Below are 20,694 nucleotides of genomic sequence, written 5' to 3'. Positions count from 1 at the left end.
TGTTCCCCATTTGAGCCATTGGAGGATTGTTCAATTAAGTTGCTTTCACTCAAGACTGCCTTTCTTATAGCAATTACCTCTGCCAAGAGACTGGGAGAGATTCAGGCTCTCTCCATTAGGGAACCATACCTTACCATCACTGAGGATAAGATTGTGCTTAAACTAGACCCAGGTTTCCTGCCAAAGGTGGCCTCAGACCGCAACAGAGGCCAGGAGATCCTACTTCCATCCTTCTTCAACAATCCCAAGGATCAGGAGGAAGAGAAATTTCATTTCCTTGACGTTAGGCGTACAGTCATTAGATACTTGGAAGCCACTAGGGACTTCAGGAAGTCTGACAGTCTGCTTGTCCAATTTGCTGGAAGGAATAAGGGATCCAGGGCCTCAAAATCCTCCATTGCAAGATGGATTAAGGACACTATTACCTTATGTTATAAGAACCAGAATCTGGATCCTCCTTCCAATATTAGAGCTCACTCTACCAGAGCTGTATCTACTACCTTTGCTGAAAGAGCGGGGGCCTCCCTGGATGATATATGCAGGGCCGCCTCCTGGTCTAGTATTCACACATTTGTGAAACATTACCGTTTGGACTTGTCTGGAACCTCTGGCCTCTCCTTTGGTCAGAAGGTTCTCCAAGCGGTTGCCCCCACCCATAAAAAATAATTTTATAACTCTCCTTGTGGCCGTCATGGTGATGATATGGGAAAACCGGAATTAGACTTACCGGTAATTCAGTTTCCATGAAATCACCATGACGGCCCATACATTCCCCCCCCTTTTGTTGAAATTTTGTTTTTCACCGGTATTTTTCTGGTATGGTGTAATACTGGGAAATACTAGGACACTTCTGGCACTTGATATCTTTGGAACACTGAGGTGCGGTGGTGGGAGGGGGCAATTTAACCTCTTCTCTGTTTCCTGCCCCCACAGAGGTCATGGGTCAATCTCCTTGTGGCCGTCATGGTGATTTCATGGAAACTGAATTACCGGTAATTCTAATTCCGGTGTTTCCATCTCCCTCCCAGAAAGAGTTAACAAAAGTTAATCAGAAAGTTATGTGTACCCAAAAATGGCGCAATTAAAAACTACAATTTGTCCAGCAAAAGAAGCCCTCATAAAGCTATATAGACAGAAAAATAAAAAAGGTCTTGGAATGCAACAATGAAAAAAGGAAGAAAAACGCTAGGTCAGTAAGGCCCAAAACAGGCTGGTCACTAAGGGGTTAAGATCTCTGCTGCTCTCTTGGTCATGTGATGAGCACCTGTGTGACCATCACCTGACTACGGGTAAAGTAAACAAAGAGTGATCCCATACAACGATGGCAAGCAGAGATTTTAAAAACCAGAAAATCATACAGTTCTGTGATTTTTCTTTTTTAATACTTTTTCATTATTCAATAAATACGTTGTATTTGCTAAAACCAAAAATACCCTTTTAAAGCAACTTAAGCATTGTAGTTTTTACTTGTTTCCCCCCCTTGTACAGGTAACCTGAAGCGTATGGTTTAACGTGTCCCTGACAGATGCATTTCCTGCTGCCATGTTTCCATCTGTGGTCGAGTTCCCTGTACAGTATTAAGGCGCAGTATTGCAGGATTGTGGTGTCATCCCATATGTTGAATATACAGTTTTTTACATGCTTTCTTTGAATGATTTTTTTATATTGTGCATATTAAACTTTGTTTACAAAATATTTTCATGTTATTTTGCATCTTCATTGCTTTTTTTGTACTGTATAAGGGAATTGCATTATAACCATCTTTCTAATCCAATGTAATTAAAAATGTTTGCTTTACAGGACCCAGTGTAAGACCTTAAAGGGGTTCTCTAACTTCAAACATTGGGGACATATTGCTAGCCAGCTCAGCTATATTTGCCGCTCCCTTAAGAATGAATAGAGTGCAGCCGTGCAGGTGCAATGCACCCTCCTTCACTTTGTGGGCTCCGTTCTAAAGATTGGTGCGGGTCCGAGAGGTGGGACTTGCACCTATCAGACATTGGGGGCATATCCTAGTGAGTGAGACAACCTCTTGGCTCTGTTCATATCACATTTATGCCCTCCATTCTAATGTATATGCTGGGAGATATAAATTAAATGGGTACCATACAATATATATTTTAGGGTATGCTTGAGATTAAGTCATAGCTCTTGCCTAGTACTGGAGTGGTCCAAAACAAAGTTAACCACTTCATGGTTACCCCCCTTCCTTACCAGGCCAATTTTTTATTTTAGTTTAGCAGTGGGTCTTTCTAAATGCAAATAATTAAAGGGCTTCTGTCACCCCCCCCCCCCCCCCCCCTCCCAAGTCATTTTATTTTTTTTTTAGGCTAATTAAAATCCTTATACTGCGATTTTTCACTATATAGTGCTCTTACCCTTTTCTGTTGGCTAGTTTCTTTAAAAACAGCACTTTTATAATATGTAAATTACCTCTCTACCAGCAAGTAGGGCGGTTATTTGCTGGTAGCTGCTGCATCCTCCTTTAAAAAAAACGCCCCCTCCTCCTGCTGATTGACAGGGCTCTCCTCCTCCGGCTGGCCCCGTCTGCAATTCAAATCCCGCGCCTGCATCTCATTCGGCGCAGGCGCTCTGAGAGAAGGACACTCGCTTCCTCAGCACTCCCTCAGTGCGCCGATGACGTCACCTCTAAACCCGAAAGAGAAGACGTCATCGGCGCAGGCGCACTGAGGAAGTGCTTAGGAAGCGAGCGTCCTTCTCTCAGAGCGCCGGCGCCGAATGGGGTGCAGGCGCGGGATTTAAATTGCAGACGGGGCCAGCCGGAGGAGGAGAGCACTCGCTGGCCCTGTCAAAGTGCCGTTTTCAAAGAAACTAGCCAACAGAAAAGGGTAAGAGCACTATATATTGAAAAATCGCAGTATAAGGATTTTAATTATATATACACCAATAAATGACTCACAAACGTTGGTGCCCGTGCCAAGCCTGCACGCAAAGTAAAACACCAAAAAAAGAAAAAGGCTAGCACAAATAGTAATAGATGTAAACTTTATTATAGTCTCAGTACGAGACAAAAAATCCAATAAAATACAAGTTAAGGACAATACAATGGTGAATAGAGAACACCCAGGAAAAATTAGGGCACCACTAGGCAATCAACAAATCGAGGCTGGCAAAATCCTATAGATATAGTATAATTTATAGGTGACCCAGACTGGGTATCTAATATATATAGCCAGCCACTACTCAGGTATTTACTCCATGGCTTTCTAGTAAACAGTTTAGTATGTATTATTCATGTACTCTGTAATCTTTGCATTTTGCACTTTATACATCCATGTATTGTATTTTGACTTCAATTCTGTTCTAATAGCCGTGGCTGGCTATATATATTAGATACCCAGTCTGGGTCACCTATAAATTATACTATATCTATAGGATTTTGCCAGCCTCGATGTGTTGATTGCCTAGTGGTGCCCTAATTTTTCCTGTGTGTTCTCCATTCACCATTGTATTGTCCTTAAAGGGACACTGACAGGCCCAATAAGTATATTTAGGTATATATATGACAGTACAGGTCTTATAAAGTGTATTAAAATCATCTAAGTTTCCCCCCCTGTCCACCTTATAAATACAGAAAACTGAAGTTTGCTTTAACCGTCTTCAATCTGCCCAAGGGGCGGCGTTTCATATCCACTTGCGCCCAGCCAGCATCGCCCCAACTGCCGCTTTGAAGCGCCGCCCAGCTCATCAATATTCACTTCGCTGGGCGGCTACTACTGTCCCGACTTCACAAGATCCGGCGCATGCCCAATACAATCCTATGGGCATCGGCCTCCGTCTCATCTTCAGCGCATGCGCCCGGCACCCTCACTGTCCGGAAGCATCGCGCCTGCGTACAGTCTGCATCTTCGAGGCCGCTTCAGCCTCTGCATTATGCGCATGCGCCAGGCATTGTTCAGCGCAGCGCTTCAGAGCGGGGACAGCAGAAGCCGCCCAGCAAAGTGAATATTTATGAGCTGGGCGGCGCTTCAAAACGACAGTTGGGGCGAGGCTGGCTGGGCAGAAGTGGAGATAAAAAACGCCGCCCCTTGGGCAGAAAGAAGACGATTCAAGCAGGTTATAAAACTTCAGTTTACTGTATTTATAAGGTGGACAGGGGGGATACTTAGATGATTTTAATACACTTTATAAGACCTGTACTGTCATATATATACCTAAATATACTTATTGGGCCTGTCAGTGTGCCTTTAACTTGTATTTTCTTGGATTTTTTGTCTCGTACTAGTTTACATCTATTACAAGGATTTTAATTAGCCTAGAAAAAAATAGATTTTTGGGTGGTGACAGAAGCCCTTTGATTTCTGAGGCAATCTATCTGTGTTTGTTAGTATTTTTCACTGGACACCTTATAACTTTTGTGTCTTTAGATGACAAATATATTTAAAAATATTTAAGGAAAAACAATGAAAAGTTTCTATTTTTCCTTTCTTGTCATTTTTTTTCTGTTACAGAAGGTTTCAATAACAATTACCGTATGTTTGTACTGTGAAAATGGACGCTATTGGTGTAATCTATATACTGGATGGGCCCAACACAATTGGAGAGCATTTTGGATTTTCTTTGGCACTGTACTTACAGAACAGATGTTGTACAGCGCTAAAACATTACAAGCCAATGAAAAGATGTGTGCATTTGTGTATTTTTATGAAAAAAGTGCATTAACGCCTTTCTGCCACAATCAGGACAGGAAGGGGTTAATTCAGAGAATGCTGTTTAACAATTTTACAGCCAGCAAGGGGGCGTTCTCACATCAAGAAGAGTTCTCCTCTGCAGGCTTTTGAAAGCATGGTTGTCACAGTTGTGATCACAGTAAGTCTGCCTGAGACCAGAAGCGGACCAGCACCCTGCTCTGATGGATTGTTGTAGCAGGGTGCTGGTCCACTTCTGGTCTCAGGCAGACTTACTGTGATCATAACTGTGACGATGTTTTTATACTTCAGGTTTTACTGCCAGCGTCGTACATTTACAATGAAAAATTGTGATCACGGCATCTAAACTGTGAAAAACCCTGAAGGGCACGCGTGCAGCGATTGGGAATGCCGGTATTTAATTCTAATAGGCTGGATTTTCCTGGGGAGAAAAAAAACTCTGAGATAGAAGCCAATTTTCCCCACTTTTGAGTTGGGAAGGAATTTTTGTTTCCCCCCCCTAATCAGGCAATCGGAATAACTCCCTGGATCAATGACTCAACTCTAGTAGTTATAGCCTGTAATATTATTACACTCCAGAAATACATCCAGCCCCTCTTGAACTCTTTTAGTGAACTCGCTATCACCACTTCCTCAGGCAGAAAGTTCCATATTCTCTAGTCTAGTCTCATTGCTCTTACAGTAGAGATCTCTGTACTGACCCCTGATATATTTATACATGGTAATTAGATCTCCCCTCAGTCATCTTTTTTTTCTAGAGTGAATAACCCTAATTTTTATCATTTTTCTGGGTACTGTAGTCCACCCATTCCAGGTATTACTTTTAGTTGCCCTCCTCTGAACCGTTTCTGTACTATGTCTGCCTTGTTCACAGGAGCCCAGAACTGTACACAATACTCCATGTGTGGTCTGACTAGTGATTTGTAAAGTGGCAGGACTATGTTCTCATCACGGATATCTATGCCCCTTTTGATGCAACACATTATCTTATTGGCTTTGGCAGCAGCTGCTTGACACTGGTTTCTATAGTTTAGTTTGCTGTTCAATGAAATTCCTAGGTACTTTTCCATGTCAGGGTTACCCAGTGTTTTACCATTTAGTATGTACTGGTGACTTGTATTATTCCTTCCCATGTGCATAACCTTACATTTGTCAGTGTTAAACCTCATCTGCCACTTCTTTGCCCAAGCCTCCAATCTATCCAGATCTATCTGTAGTAGTATACTTTCCTCTTCCATGTTAATTACTTTACACAGTTTAGTGTCATCTGCACAGTGATATTTTACTGTGCAAGCCTTTTACAGGATAATTAATATATGGAAGAGAATAGGGCCCAATACTGACCCCTTTGGTACCCCACTAGTGACAGTGACCCAATCTGAGTGTGTATTATTAATCACCACCCTCTGTTTTATATCACTGAGCCAGTTACTTACCCACATACAGACATTTTCCCTCAGTCCAAGCATTCTCATTTTATATACTAACCTTTTATGTGGTATAGTGTCAAATGCTTTGGAAAAGTCCAGATATACAACATAAATTGATTTGCCGCGGTCACATCTAGAACTTACCTCCTCATAGAAACTGATCAATTAGTTTGACATGACAGATCTTTCATGAAGCCATGCTGATACAGCGTTATTTGCTTATTTTCATTGAAGTACTCCAAGATAGCATCTCTTAGAAAACCTTCAAACAGTTTACCCACGACATGTTAAACTTACCAGCCTATAGTTTCCGGGCTCTTCTTTTTATTTTTATTTTTTACCCTTTTTGAATATTGGCACCACATTTGCTATGTGCCAATCCTGTGGAACACACTGTCAGTATAGAGTCCTTAAATATCAGAAAAAAGGGTCTGGCTATGACATTACTTAATTCTCTTAGGATACGGGGGGTGTATGCCCTCTGGTCCCGCCAATTTGTCTGTTTAGTAGATTATTTATTTTAGGGGTCTGTGCTTTAATTTAATGCCATGCCTTGTGATATATGTATAGTAAGTGGTTCATTAGGATATCACTGCAAAAATGCATAGTGTCAATAATATGGTGAAATCTAGCCAATCAATGGATAATTATCGGCATCTGTAAAGTTTGGTCTGTAGAGAATTATAGATAGATACAGATGAATGATATATATTATACAGGTATGTGCAAAAGAATAGTTTAACAGCATTAATGTGTTTACTTGTCAGAAAAGATAATACTTGGGCAACCAACAGAATCAACAGTCATGACCTACACACTGCTAATTGGGTGTACTTGGCTCATATAATAAAAGGTGGTCAAATTAATAGCAGCGTGAAGTTCAATTAGTGAGGTAATTCTGTGAAGAAACGTGTCAATTATGGTCCTTATTTAAAGGTATTCTGTCGCCACCAGATTTAACCCTATTAAGCGTCTTTCCCTCAGCGTGCCTGCGCTGAATGCTCAACGGCGCGAGATTTCACCAGAGCACAGGGCTGGCAGACAGATGCGAGCGCTGCCTGGCCCTGTCAATCAGGACTTGGAGGGAGGCGACAAAGGTGGGAGAACGGAGCCTCTAGGAGCAGGATCAACCCCCCCCCCCCCTAGAGGAAAATTAGCATATTATAAAAGTTAGATTTTGGTGTAACGGGGGCATAGATAAAAGTAGGAATAGGCTAGTTAGGTTTAGCTGACATTAGCCCATCCCTAATGTCATCTAGCTTAATAGAGTTAAACCTGGTGACAGGAACCCTTTAAAGTAGTAGGGCAGCAAATGTTGGACCTGCTGGTTTTAGCCCTTGCTCAGTGAGTAAAATGGGTCGTTCCAGACACTGTACCGAAGAAGTAGGAACTTTGATCAAGAAGTGCAGAAATGGCTAAAATGATCACCAGTGCTCTGCAATGGCAAACAAAACCCGAAACACGTGGTAGAAAAATAAATACTACCCTCCGTGTAGATCATGGAATAAGAAGAATGGCAAAGAAGATCTTCAGTTACCTGGGATTACTATAACAATCAGACGCTTACGCTAAACTGTTTGCAAGAAACCCTCGTGAAAAGAAAACATGAGAGCAAGATTGTTCTTATTGGGTGTAAAGCCGCAGACCGTTTGTGAGACAACCCACAAGCACTGAATTCAAGTTGCCTTATGCTGAAGAAGAAATGACCTGGGTGTTTCAGCAGGACAATGACCCCAAATACCCCAGCAAGCAGGCAATGTCCTGGTTCCAGACCAACAAGATTGATGTTATGAAGTAGCCAGCACAATCCCTAGACCTCAATCCGATTGTGGAGTGACATCAAAAATGCAATTTTTAATGCCAAACCCAAAAATGCAGAAGAACTGTTGAACGTAGTCCAGTCAGCTTGGTATGGAATATCTGTTTGCAGGTGTCAGATGTTAGTTGACGCCATGCCACACAGATGTAAAGCAGTGATCAGAAATAAAGGTTATACAGCTAAATAATAGTTCAGTGATTAACAGAAAATCTAAATCTGGAAATAATTTCAGTTTATCCACCTAAGGGCTCATGCACATGACAGTATTTTGCGTTCAGTATACTGGCCGTTTTTTTTAGTTCAGTATGTGGTACATATACTGAACCATTCATTTCAATGGTTCAGCAAAAAAATAAAAAACTGAAGTGTCTCCGTGTGCATTCCGTTTCAGTATTTCCGTCCCGTGAAAAGATAGAACATGTCCTATCCTTGTCCGCAAATCACGGTGCTTGGCTCCATTCAAGTCAATGAGTCCGCAAAAAAAAAAAAAGGAACACATACGGAAATGCATCCGTATGTCTTCCGTATCCTTTCTGTTTTTGCAGAACCATCTATTGAAAATGTTATGCCCAGCCCAATTTTTTCTATGTAATTATTGTATACTGTATATAGCATACGGAAACAATAAAAAAGGAACAACGGATCCATAAAAAACGGACCACAAAACACTGAAAAAGCCATACCGTTGTGTGCATGAGCCCTAACTGTTTGCCCCAGTCCAGCCCCAGCAGTGGGAAAAGTAACTAACTGGAGGGGGAGGGCTGCTTTAGATGCTGCTATCTCCTGAATGGTAGCTTCGAAAGATGCATTCTAGGCTTTCAGACAATACCAGAATGATAGCAATATGTTCAGTACAGGGGAAGATATCACTGATAGAAATCGGGATGCTGTGAATGCAGCTGAAAGTCAATACTTTGTAGAGCCACCTTTTGCGGCAATCACAGCTCCAAGTCGCTTTGGATAAGTCTCTATGAGCTTGCCACATCTTACCACTGGCATTTTTGCCCATTCCTCCTTGCAAAACTGCTCCAGTTCCTTCAAGTTGGATGGTTTGCGCTTGTGAACAGCAATCTTTAAGTCTGACCACAGATTTTCTACTGGATTGAGATCTGGGCTTTGACCAGGCCATACCAACACATTTACATGTTTCTACATAAACCAGTTAAGTGTTGCTTTAGCAGTGTGTTTGGGGTCATTGTCCTGCTGGAAGGTGAACCTCTGTCCTAGCCTCAAATCACGCACAGAGTGGTACAGGTTTTGCTCAAGAATATCCCTGTATTTAGCACCATCCATCTTTCCCTCAACTCTGACTAGTTTCCCAGTCCCAGCTGCTGAAAAACATCCCCACAGCATGATGCTTCCACCAACATGTTTCACTGTGTTCTTTGGCTGATGTGATGTGTTGGGTTTGCGCCAGACATAGCGTTTTTCTTTGGCTGAAAAGTTCAATTTTAGTCTCAGCAGACCAGAGCACCTTCCTCCATACATTTTGGGAGTCTCCCACATGCCTTTTCCCAAACTCAACTCTATGGAGCGTATGGCTTATTGTCGTCCTATATACAGACACTCCAGTCTCTGCTGTGGAACTCTGCAGCTCCTCCAGGGTTACCTTAGGTCTCTGTGCTGCCTCTCTGATTAATGCCCTCCTTGCCCGGTCCGTGAGTTTTGGTGGGCGTCCGTCTCTTGGCAGGTTTGCTGTTGTGCCATGTTCTTTCCATTTGGTTATGATAGATTTGATGGTGCTCCTGGGGATCATCAAAGATTTGGATATCTTTTTTTATAACATAACCCTGACTTGTACTTCTCAACAACATTGTCCCTTACTTGTTTGGAGAGTTCCTTGGTCTTCATGGCAGTGTTTGGTTAGTAATTCCTCTTGCTTAGGTGTTGCAGCCTCTGGGGCCTTCCAAAAAGGGTGTGTATATGTAATAACAGATCATGTGACACTTAGATTGCACATAGGTGGACATTATTTCACTAATTATGTGACTTCTGAAGGTAATTGGTTGCACCAGAGCTTTTTATGGGCTTCCTAATAAAGGGGGTGATTACATACGCACATTCCAATTTTCTGTTTTCCATTTCTAAACAATAGTTTTATTCTATATATTTTTTTCATTTCACTTCAACTTAGACTATTGTGTTCTGATCGATCACATAAAATTCAGATTAACAAAACATTGAACTTAATGCTGTAATGTACCAAAATACAAAAAAGTCAAGGAGGGTGAATACTTTTGCAATGCACTGTAGAAGTAGTGCTCATAAGACTAAATACAATGCAGCTGCATGAGTAAACAATAAGGTCAAAGTGAGAACATATAAGTATCATAAATATATGCATATACCCATGATGGCGATGGTTCAAATCACACTGTATAGCATTTTATAGTGGAAATAATCCAGTTTGTAACTGAAAATGCAAACACTGCTATTTTTTTTAACAGCTAATTATTCCTTTTTCGTTATTTTGATCATGTTTTCATTTGGAATTGAATGTGCAGTGCTCCCAGCGCCTTTGTGTATATGGAAATAAATGCTATTATGAGAAATGAGCCTTTTCTCAGTTGTTTTAAACACACTGCTCCATGCTATGTCTGGTGCTAGTCAGCAGCAGCATACAGTGAAAAAACATTCTAAATATGAGGATTAGTGATGAGTGAAGTGAGCTTTGCATGCTACATCCAAAGTTGCTTCGTTCAAAACTCCTGAATAACTTTGGTAATTGATCTTTAAAGTAGAAAAACACTTTAAAACTTGGACCTGAACTTGGCTTCTAATCCGAGGTACCAGTCAGAACCTAAGCCGAGTTTGGTTCCAAATTTTAAAGTGGTTTTCAACTTTTAAATTCAACCACCAGAGTTATTCAACAAAGTCTTACGCAACTTCGCGAATACTTGACTTTGGCTCATCGGAGCCCATACATTTTAATACTGTACGGAGACGGATCTCTGTACAGCATTAATCCGACGTTTTGAACAAAGTGACCAGATGTAGCATCTGAAGCTTGCTACGCTCATCACTAATAAGGATATTATGCATGTCAGTGGCAGGCATTGCTGAGTGACCCCTTATTTGTAAATATAAACTTAAAGGGGAATTCCGGTTATGTGTGAACCGAGAGCAAGGCAGGTGGTTTGACTCCGCAACCAGAAAAGAGTGCGCACGCAGAAGTGAAGATTAAGAAAATTGCATTTACTATAAATTAATAATAGCAGGTTAACAGTGAAGTTACAGAGGTAAAGACAAGCAAAATATTCAAAACAGTATAAACAATACAAGTCGAATACTGCAACAATTTTCACCTTTACTGTGTCCGTATTCGCAGTGCGGACACTAAGAAATAACAGTCCCAGAAACTGTCCCTAACTGACCCTAACTTTCAAGCGGGTGCGCACCCACCTTATCCCAGTGGTCCAAGTGGACCTCTTACAGTTTGTGGAAGTGCACGGTGGGGCCCGATGTCGTCCTTTTCCTTTAACCAGCACAGGATCCGCAACAAAGTCCTCCTCAGCAGGCCGGAAAACCAGTTAAATATAATCCAGAATTTTGCAGTTACTGTCCGGTACCTCGACAGCACTGTGAGTCTCTTTACTGTTTGGGGCAATCCACTCAGCCCAATGTCTGCTCCACAGGTTAGTTGCTGCACATAGTCCTTTTTAACTTGGCTTCACTAAATGCACGGTTTCTTTTTACTCCATCCGTCTCTAGACTGAAGTGCACACAGCTTGGCTGCACAGGAAAGTTTTTTAGTATCTCCACACACGTCTTACACAGCACAGAACTTGTTTTCTATCTTGCCAATATGGCAGCCGTTATAGTTCCAGTCTTTCTTCCTCTTTCTTTCTGCTCACACTGAGGCAGGCTGACATCATAAGGGGCGTGTCACTTCAACACTTAACTGCTGCCTTAAAGAGCCAGTATCACATTAATACACTTTCTCTATGGTAAACTTCAATGCAAATTGGTCCTATGCTGCCATCTACTGACCAAACGAATACTGCAGGCATTTTACATTTATCTGTATTACTGAAATAGCATTATACATTCAATTTTAACACAGTTTACCAGGATAATGAAACTTGGAGACATTACATGACTATTTCTTACATATTCCCCCCCACTTTAAGATTGGCAGTCCCTGCCAATGACTGAATATCCAGAGGGCTGTACTCTTATACGTAGAGTGGTAATATACCGTTGTATGGCAGGCCAAATAAACTCATCCTGCGCATACTGAACAGGGGGAGTGCCAGCATTTGGTCTAGTGGTGCGTCTGAGAACCACTGGTATACTCTGGGGTACTGTAGCCATAGGCTGAGAAGGACCAGCAGACTCCGCACCAGTGGGGGCACAATAGTCACAGGTGGAACATCCTCAGGAGTGGGGATTGGCCAACAATCATCTTCATCATCGTAAGCCCATTCCACACCACCAGTCTCGGACTGTGGGAGCTCGTTGACATTATCAGTTCCATCACAATTTGCTTCTTCAGATTGACACAGGCGCAACATATTTCTGTGAAGTACTCGGACACAATCAGTTCCTTCCTTCTGGACTTCGTACACAGGCTCATTTGCATACTTGCGGGCAACTACACGATACGGCACAGCCTCTCACCTGCTTTCCAATTTTCCTTGAGGCTTCTTGACACGTAACAGCACCAGGTCACCTGGCTGCAATGGTGCCCTTTGCACTGGGGTCTTATCAGGATGAGAATTTTCTTGCAGACGCTGCCGCACCAATCGATGAACTGTCTCAAGTCTCTGCCGGTGTGCTCGCACCCAGGAGGCTGAATCTCTTGGAGGGAACCCATCCACATCATTTAACTGTAACTCTCTGACACTTCGCCCAGACCGTCCAAAGAGGAGAGTATAAGGAGAATACCCTGTTGTAGAATGGACCTGATTGATATAGGCCCACACCATCTCAGACAAGAACTGAGGCCACTGTAACTTTTTGTCCTCCAAAGTCTGCACCATCTGTAGCAGAGTTCTATTGAATCGTTCGCAGGCTCCGTTTCCTTGGGGATGGTATGGAGTCGTGTGCGACTTCTTTTTCCCGTAGATACGTTGAACTTCTTTCATTACATGTCCCTCAAAGCAAGCCCCTTGGTCAGAGTGGATGCGTTGTGGACACCCGTACACTCGGATGAAATCTTGGTATAGGGCTCGAGCTGCCGACTCAGCGGTCTGGTCCTTGGTGGCGGTCACCACCGCAAATTTGGTGAAGTGGTCCACCATTACGAGGCAGTACTGGTGCCCACAGTTGGATGGGCCCACCATTAGGTAGTCTATCATGACGATCTCCAAAGGTTCCTGGGTCACTATGGTTTGCAGGGGAGCTCTTTGTTCTATTGCCTTATGGATCTCACAAGTTCGACATCTATGACATACTTCTTCGACCATTTGATGGAGAGCTGGACAGTAAATCAGTCGCTGTAGCCAACGAAAGGTCTTCTCATGACCAAAATGTCCATTCTTATTATGAGAGCCTCAAGATCCAATGATTGAGCCAGTTCACTAGGCACTACGATTTGGTAACAAATGTTGATTTCAGAAGGTAGATATACCTTTCGGCATAGCACTCCATTTTTCATCTCTAACTTTTCCCACTGACTTAGGACTGATAGCATTTCACGTGTCAGTCGTTCTCTTTCCTCTTTACAGGGCTTCTTGCCTTTCTCAACACACTTGATCATTTTCGCCAGCCCCTCATGGGCCTGCTGTATTTGCACCCATTCCTGTCGTGAGGGGCCAAAGAAAGGAGCCGTTTCGGTCCCTTCCACTGCACACTGCATAGCAGTGACCAAGGCTTGTGAAAAACTTCTGAAGTCAGGCACCTCCACATGCTCTAACTCATGATCCACGTCTCCGCTGGGGGCCTGGGTAGTTACCCTAGAAAGTCCATCGGCATTTTGGTTCTCTGTCTTGGACCAATACTTAATGCGGTAATTGAACTTAGACATTCGTGCTATCCACCTCTGCTCCAAAGCCCCGAGCTTGGCATTTTCCAGGTGAGCCAATGGGTTATTGTCAGTCAGTACTAAGACTTCAGCTCCGGTCAAATACTCAGAGAATTTCTCAGTCATGGCCCATACCAGTGCCAACAGTTCTAACTTAAATTAACTATAATTGTCAGGGTTTCTCTCAGAATCTCGCAAGGATCGGCTGGCATACGCTATGACACGCTCTTGGCCTCCTGGAACTGAGAGAGCACCGCTCCGAGACCATACAGGCTTGCATCGGTATATAGCTGGAAGGGCAAGTGGTAATCAGCATACGCCAAGATTGGGGCCGTTGTAAGAGCATCCTTCAATGCCTGGAAGGCGTGTTCCTGTTCAGGGCCCCATTTCACGGACCGGTTCTTCGGACCCCCGGCGGTGCCTCGTAGGAGAGCATTAAGTGGCACTGCTACTCTAGCAATGTCCTTAATAAACCGTCGATAGTAGCCGGCTACTCCCAGGAACGCCCTCACCTCTCGCAGGGTAGTCGGTGTCGGCCAGTCTTGAACAGCCGCTATCTTGTCCCTTGACTGCCTCACCCCTTCTCCTGATACACAATGACCCAAGTAATCAATTTCAGATTGGAACAACCGACATTTACTGGGTTTCAGTTTGAGCCCATGTTCCCGCAATCGTTGAAATACTTGTCCCAACTGGTGAAGATGGTCCTCAAAGGTTGCAGAGTACACTATAATGTCATCCAAGTAGATGAGAGTGAACTCAAGTCACCAAGACATTTCTCCATCAATCGTTGAAACGTTCCAGGTGCATTTGTCAACCCAAAGGGCATCCGGTTAAATTTGTATAGTCCCATGGGCAAGATAAAGGCTGTCTTTTCCTTATCTTTCTCGGCCATTGGAACCTGCCAATACCCACTAGCCAGGTCTAGCGAGGAGAAGTACTGGGGTCTTCCTAGTGCCGAAAGGGACTCCTCAATCCGAGGTAAGGGGTAGGAATCTCGTACGGTGCAGGTATTCAACTTTCGATAGTCTACGCAAAACCGAATGGACCCATCTTTCTTCCTTACTAGTACCACTGGAGCTGCCCAGGGACTTTGGCTTTCTTGAATGATCCCACTCTGCAGCATCTGGGTCAACAGTTCTTTCACCTCCTGATACATCTGTGGAGGAATTTGTCGGTAGCGCTCTCTGATTGGAGGGGTGTCTCCTGTGGGAATCTCATGGTAGATCCCTGTTGTACATCCAAAATCTTCAGCATGACGTGCGAAGGTTGTGCGGTTTTCCCATAACAGTTCATCTACCTTCCGGTTCTGTTCCAGAGAACACAAAGAAGTCTCTATCTTCATCTGTTCTCGAATTGCACCGCCATTCCATTTAGGGGTGGGGTTCTAGCCTTCCCCCATAGACACGGTTACGACCCATTCACCTCGTTCAGCCGGCCTCAACTGCATCGGGGTCGCTTTCCTCACTTCCTCCGGAGTCACATAGAGGTTAGCCAGCAGCCTTCCTGGAGCTAGGTCTACACTCTGATCCTGAGTGTTCACACTTCGGAGTGGTACTCTCCCATTGCGGACTACTGCCAAGGAACGGGCTACTAGCGGATCAACACTTCTTCCGGCTGTCGGCAGTGGTTCTATCAACACAGCTATGCCCTCTAGTTTCCTACAGGTGCCTACAGGCGCCTACAGGCATGGACACCATCATCTCCCGTCTGGGTGGCAACGTAACTTTTGTATGCAGAGGGACCGAAATTCGAGCAAGAGGACACTGTGCATCTGAACTTTTCTGTAAGCCAAATGTTCGGACCAGCCGCTGGAAGGCCGTTTGAGTAGGCCGATGGCTAGTGGTTTCTCTCCAATAACCGTGACCTTTCTTTTCAAAGAGAATCTGATTCAATTCTTTTAACACATTCATCCCCAAGATGACAGGGACCTTTACTTCATGTGACTCCAGTACTACCACAATGCCTTTCTTGCCTAGATCTTGGCCACATAATCTGACATTCATCCAGGCCACTCCCACCACCGGTACTGGTAACTGATTAGCTGCGACCACTCGTATGAATGTATGGGGATCATATTTCACATGTCGCTGAAAATACTGTTCGTAACAGTCTCTACTCAGGGTCGTTACTTGGGAACCTGTGTCAATCATCCCGGTAACCGGAATACCTTCCAATTCCATCTGTATGATGGGACTTGCAGCGATCAGATCCTCTTCAGGGCATTCTCCTCTCATAGTCTCCTTCTCAGTTTCCCCTACTGCCCGCCCTACTGCAGCAGGGGATTTCAGTTTAACGGCGGTCTCTCATAAGCTTGTCACTGCTCTGGACATCTAGCAGCAATGTGGCCCACGCGTCCACACTCCCAGCAGCGTATTTCCCGTCGCTCTGACCATCGGTTTGGGCCCCTTCGGTAAGCCCCATCGTTCGCTCCTGAGAGTTGTACTACATTTTTGGGACCCCTTTGGTACGTCCTATCCTCATCCCTCCAGTAGGGTTGTGGGTGATTCTGACCTTCTTGGTGTGAACGGCCCACCCCTTCGGCTCTAGTTTTCTGGAGGCCTGCAATTCTCATAGAATTCTCATTACAATTGGTTTGTAGGTGTTCTATTTGCTCTTGCAATTTCTGCATTACTGTAAGTATCTCTTTAACTGTCCCTTTTTCCACTGTTTCTGGGCCAGAGCTAGCCCCCTGCGACAATGTAACTCCAACTGCGGTCTGAGGCTTCTGAACCATACTATTGGCACGTGAGATGGCCTCTACCTGTACGTCATGAAATTTAGCATCAGTCTCCCGTCGTATAAAGTCCTGCATAGTCAAACTGCCATCACGGATCCCCAGAACAAACTGGTCACAGAGTGTCCGATCAGGGTTACAGAAGGCTGGTGAGCCCCCTCTTTCCTTCCCTTGAATATCGCGGAGCAGTTCTTGTAGGGCATTTGCATACTGAGGGAGACTTTCATTCTCCTTTTGTACCCTCTGAAAGAACCGTGCCTGCAGGGACCCCAGCAATGCGGTTTCTCCATAAATAGTTTCTAGAATCTGGACAACTTGCTCAAATGTCTGTCTTTGTTCAAATGGCCGCAATATCACTGTAGTCTTAGCATCTCCTTGTAACGTCAATATGGCTAGCTCTACTAGTACTTCTGGTGCGGTCTGGTACATGCGCTGTACCATTCGTATCTGCTCTGCCCACACACTCACAGACATATTATTGCCATCAAACTTTGCTAACTGACTCATTACAGCCCCTGCTGGCATTCTTCCTCCAGCACCATCCCTCCTAACGGGTGCGTCGCCGTCCATTCTGGTAGGCGGATCCTGCCGACTACGCCAATTTGTGAACCGAGAGCAAGGCAGGTGGTTTGACTCCGCAACCAGAAAAGAGTGCGTACGCAGAAGTCAAGATTAAGAAAATTGCATTTACTATAAATTAATAAAGGCAGGTTAACAGTAAAGTTACAGAAGTAAAGACAAGCAAAATATTCAAAACAGTATAAACAATACAAGTCGAATACTGCAACAATTTTCACCTTTACTGTGTCCGTATTCGCAGTGTGGACACTAAGAAATAACGGTCCCAGAAACTGTCCCTAACTTTCAAGCGGGTGTGCACCCCCCTTATCCCAGTGGTCCAAGTGGATCTCTTACAGTTTGTGGAAGTGCACGGTGGGGCCCGATGTCGTCCTTTTCCTTTAACCAGCGCAGGATCCGCAACAAAGAAGTCCTCCTCAGCAGGCCGGAAAACCAGTTAAATATAAGCCAGAATTTTACAGTTACTGTCCGGTACCTCGACAGCACTGTGAGTCTCTTTACTGTTTGGGGCAATCCACTCAGCCCAATGTCGGCTCCACAGGTTAGTTGCTGCACAGTCCTTTTTAACTTGGCTTCACTAAATGCACGGTTTCTTTTTACTCCATCCGTCTCTAGACTGAAGTTAACACAGCTTGGCTGCACAGGAAAGTCCTTTAGTATCTCCACACACGTCTTACACAGCACAGAACTTGTTTTCTATCTTGCCAATATGGCAGTCGTTATAGTTCCAGTCTTTCTTCCTCTTTCTTTCTGCTCACACTGAGGCAGGCTGACATCATAAGGGGCGTGTCACTTCAACACTTAACTGCTGCCTTAAAGAGCCAGTATCACATTAATACACTTTCTCTATGGTAAACTTCAATGCAAATTGGTCCTATGCTGCCATCTACTGACCAAACGAATACTGCAGGCATTTTACATTTATCTGTATTACTGAAATAGCATTATACATTCAATTTTAACACAGTTTACCAGGATAATGAAACTTAGAGACATTACATGACTGTTTCTTACATATGCAAAGGGGTTTTTACTCCTCACAGGATGGGGATAGATATTAGGTCGGTGGAGGTACCACTGGTAGGAGATCACAAGAACAGGGACCCTGTGGAGCGCCCAAATTCAACAGCTGGTCAGGCATGCGCACAGCTGCTCCATTCATTTCTATGGGAGTTCTGGAGACAGACGAGTACGATTACAGCGATTGCTCATTTTTGGAACTCCCATAGAAATGATTGGGGCGGCCGGGTGCATGCCTGTCCCGCCTCTTATTTTTATAGGCTCCCTGTTCACATAATTAGTAGGGGTCTACAGACCATAATGGCTAATCTACCTCTCGCTTTACAGTTGGGTTACTGTAAAAGGACACCAGTTGTGTATTGTTTTCAGATGAAATGGTGAACATTACTTACACTGAAGAGTTTTCAGATCTTTAAATGCTATGGTTGCCTTTGGAAAAGGACCTAGGAATTTTAGTGAACTGAAAACTAAACTGTAGAAACCAGTGTCAGGCCGCTGCTGCCAAGGCCAATAAGATAATGGGTTGCATCAAAAGGGGCATAGATGCCTGTGATGAGTACATAGTCCTGCCACTTTACAAATCACTAGTCAGACCACACATGGAGTACTGTGTACAGTTCTGGGCTCCTGTGAACAAGGCAGACATAGCAGAGCTGGAGAGGGTTCAGAGGAGGACAACTAAAGTAATAACTGGAATGGGGCAACTACAGTACCCAGAAAGATCAAAATTAGGGTTATTAACTTCAGAAAAAAGACGACTGAGGAAAGATCTTATAACTATGTATAAATAGATCAGGGGTCAGTACAGAGATCTATCTCATCATCTATTTATAACAGGACTGTGACGAGCTGACATCCTCTGTGTCTGTAGGAAAGAAGGTTTGTACACAAACATAGAAGAGGATTCTTTACGGTAAGAGCAGTGAGACTATGGAACTCTCTGCCTGAGGAGGTGGTGATGGTGAGTACAAGAAAAATAATTCAAGAGGGGCCTGGATCTATTTCTGCAGTGTAATAATATTACAGGCTATAGCTACTAGAAAGGGGTCGTTGATCCAGGAAGTTATTCTGATTGGAGTCGGGAAGGAATTTTTTCCCCTAAAGTGAGGAAAATTGGCTTCTACCTCACAGGGTTGTTTTTTTGCCTTCCTCTGGATCAACTTGCAGGATAACAGGCCAAACTGGATGGACAAAATACAGCCAAAAACATGGATTCAGTAAAATAACATATCCATATTTTATACCATTCTATCTATGCTTCAATGGGTAAGTTTTCCTTTCATTGAAATAGTGGACGCACTAATAGTATCCAGTAGGTTTCACATTCTGGAATCCAGTAGGAGAATGTATCTGCCTATGCCAGTTTTCAGTTTCTGTCCTAAATCTAGGCACAACTAGCTTTTCTACACTGCCCTCGCCCTTTCCAAAAATAAGGTGTAAATGATGACTGAAATGAATGCCAGCTATGGACTGGTGTAGATATCAGTTTAGATACACAGGCTCCCAAAAATGCACCTAATTTATGATGAGGCATATGCTTCTTCATAAATTTATCACATCCTTAAAGGGGTATTCCGGTAAAATAACTTAATTTTTGAAAAACTGCATTAAGGCTGCAAGTTGTGTTCCAACCACAACCTATACATATAACCAGAGTTTCGATTTACTTTGCAACCCATTTGACTAGCTCCTGTGTGAGCCTGCAACACACAGAGTATCATGGCGCCTGGTCCTCACAAAACTACAATCCCCACAATCCCTAGCTTTCCTGCTGTGAGTGTTGATGTTGACTGATTGGCTGCCTGACACACAGTCCGGTCACGCCCCCTCTACTCAGTATCAGCAGCACACTGACGCAAGACATTTAGCTAGAGAATTGATAGCAGCACACTGAGCATGATCGACCTAACAAAGGCTCAGAACTACAGGTCGATGCCATGGTAGCTTATGAGGAAACACAGTGGGTAGCAGAGGAAGAAAACTTCTGAGCATTAAATATGTGAAATTTACATTATATTAGGTAATTATTTATAATGACTTAGTCTAAAACATAAGTTATATTTATGGTAATCGGAATAGTACAGCAGCGGATATTGAAGATTGACTAAAATCCCCAGTCTTTGATAAATTCCCCCCAAGTTCCATTGTACATATTTTTTACCCTAAAAAGAGCATATTTTCCTGCAGGAGTATTTGCTAAAAACGTTCTTATGCCTTGCAGATTGTAAGCCCTCGCGGGCAGGGACCCTGTAGCTTGCCTTGTTCATGCTTCTTGTACTTTTTTATGTATACGCCTTTTCATATGTACAGCGCCATGGAATGAATGGTGCTTTAATAATAATAATATGGTATATCGATTCCTTCTACCCTTTGCTTCAGTCCAGTCCCATCCTTTGAAGAATAAACTATGAGACAAAACAGGGACCCGAGATAAAGGAGTGCTAATGCGTCTCTGAGGCCAGCGCTTCGGCTGT

The 20,694-nt window shown here is 43.6% G+C and overlaps 1 protein-coding gene across 1 annotated transcript in view; it reads left to right on the top strand.

Moving 5' to 3' along the window:
• The window catches only part of HDAC8 (histone deacetylase 8), a 52,729-nt gene extending 51,041 nt beyond the window's left edge, over positions 1-1,688 (top strand). The window contains exon 11 of the mRNA XM_044306645.1: positions 1,489-1,688. Coding sequence (XP_044162580.1) covers positions 1,489-1,511 — 23 coding nt within the window. The 3' untranslated portion in view covers positions 1,512-1,688. The remainder of the gene's footprint in view (positions 1-1,488) is intronic.
• The last annotated feature ends 19,006 nt before the right edge of the window (positions 1,689-20,694 follow it).

The sequence above is a fragment of the Bufo gargarizans genome, chromosome 9, assembly GCF_014858855.1.
Source record: "Bufo gargarizans isolate SCDJY-AF-19 chromosome 9, ASM1485885v1, whole genome shotgun sequence".
Lineage (NCBI taxonomy): Eukaryota > Metazoa > Chordata > Amphibia > Anura > Bufonidae > Bufo > Bufo gargarizans.
This window is presented reverse-complemented; position numbering and strand designations above follow the sequence as displayed.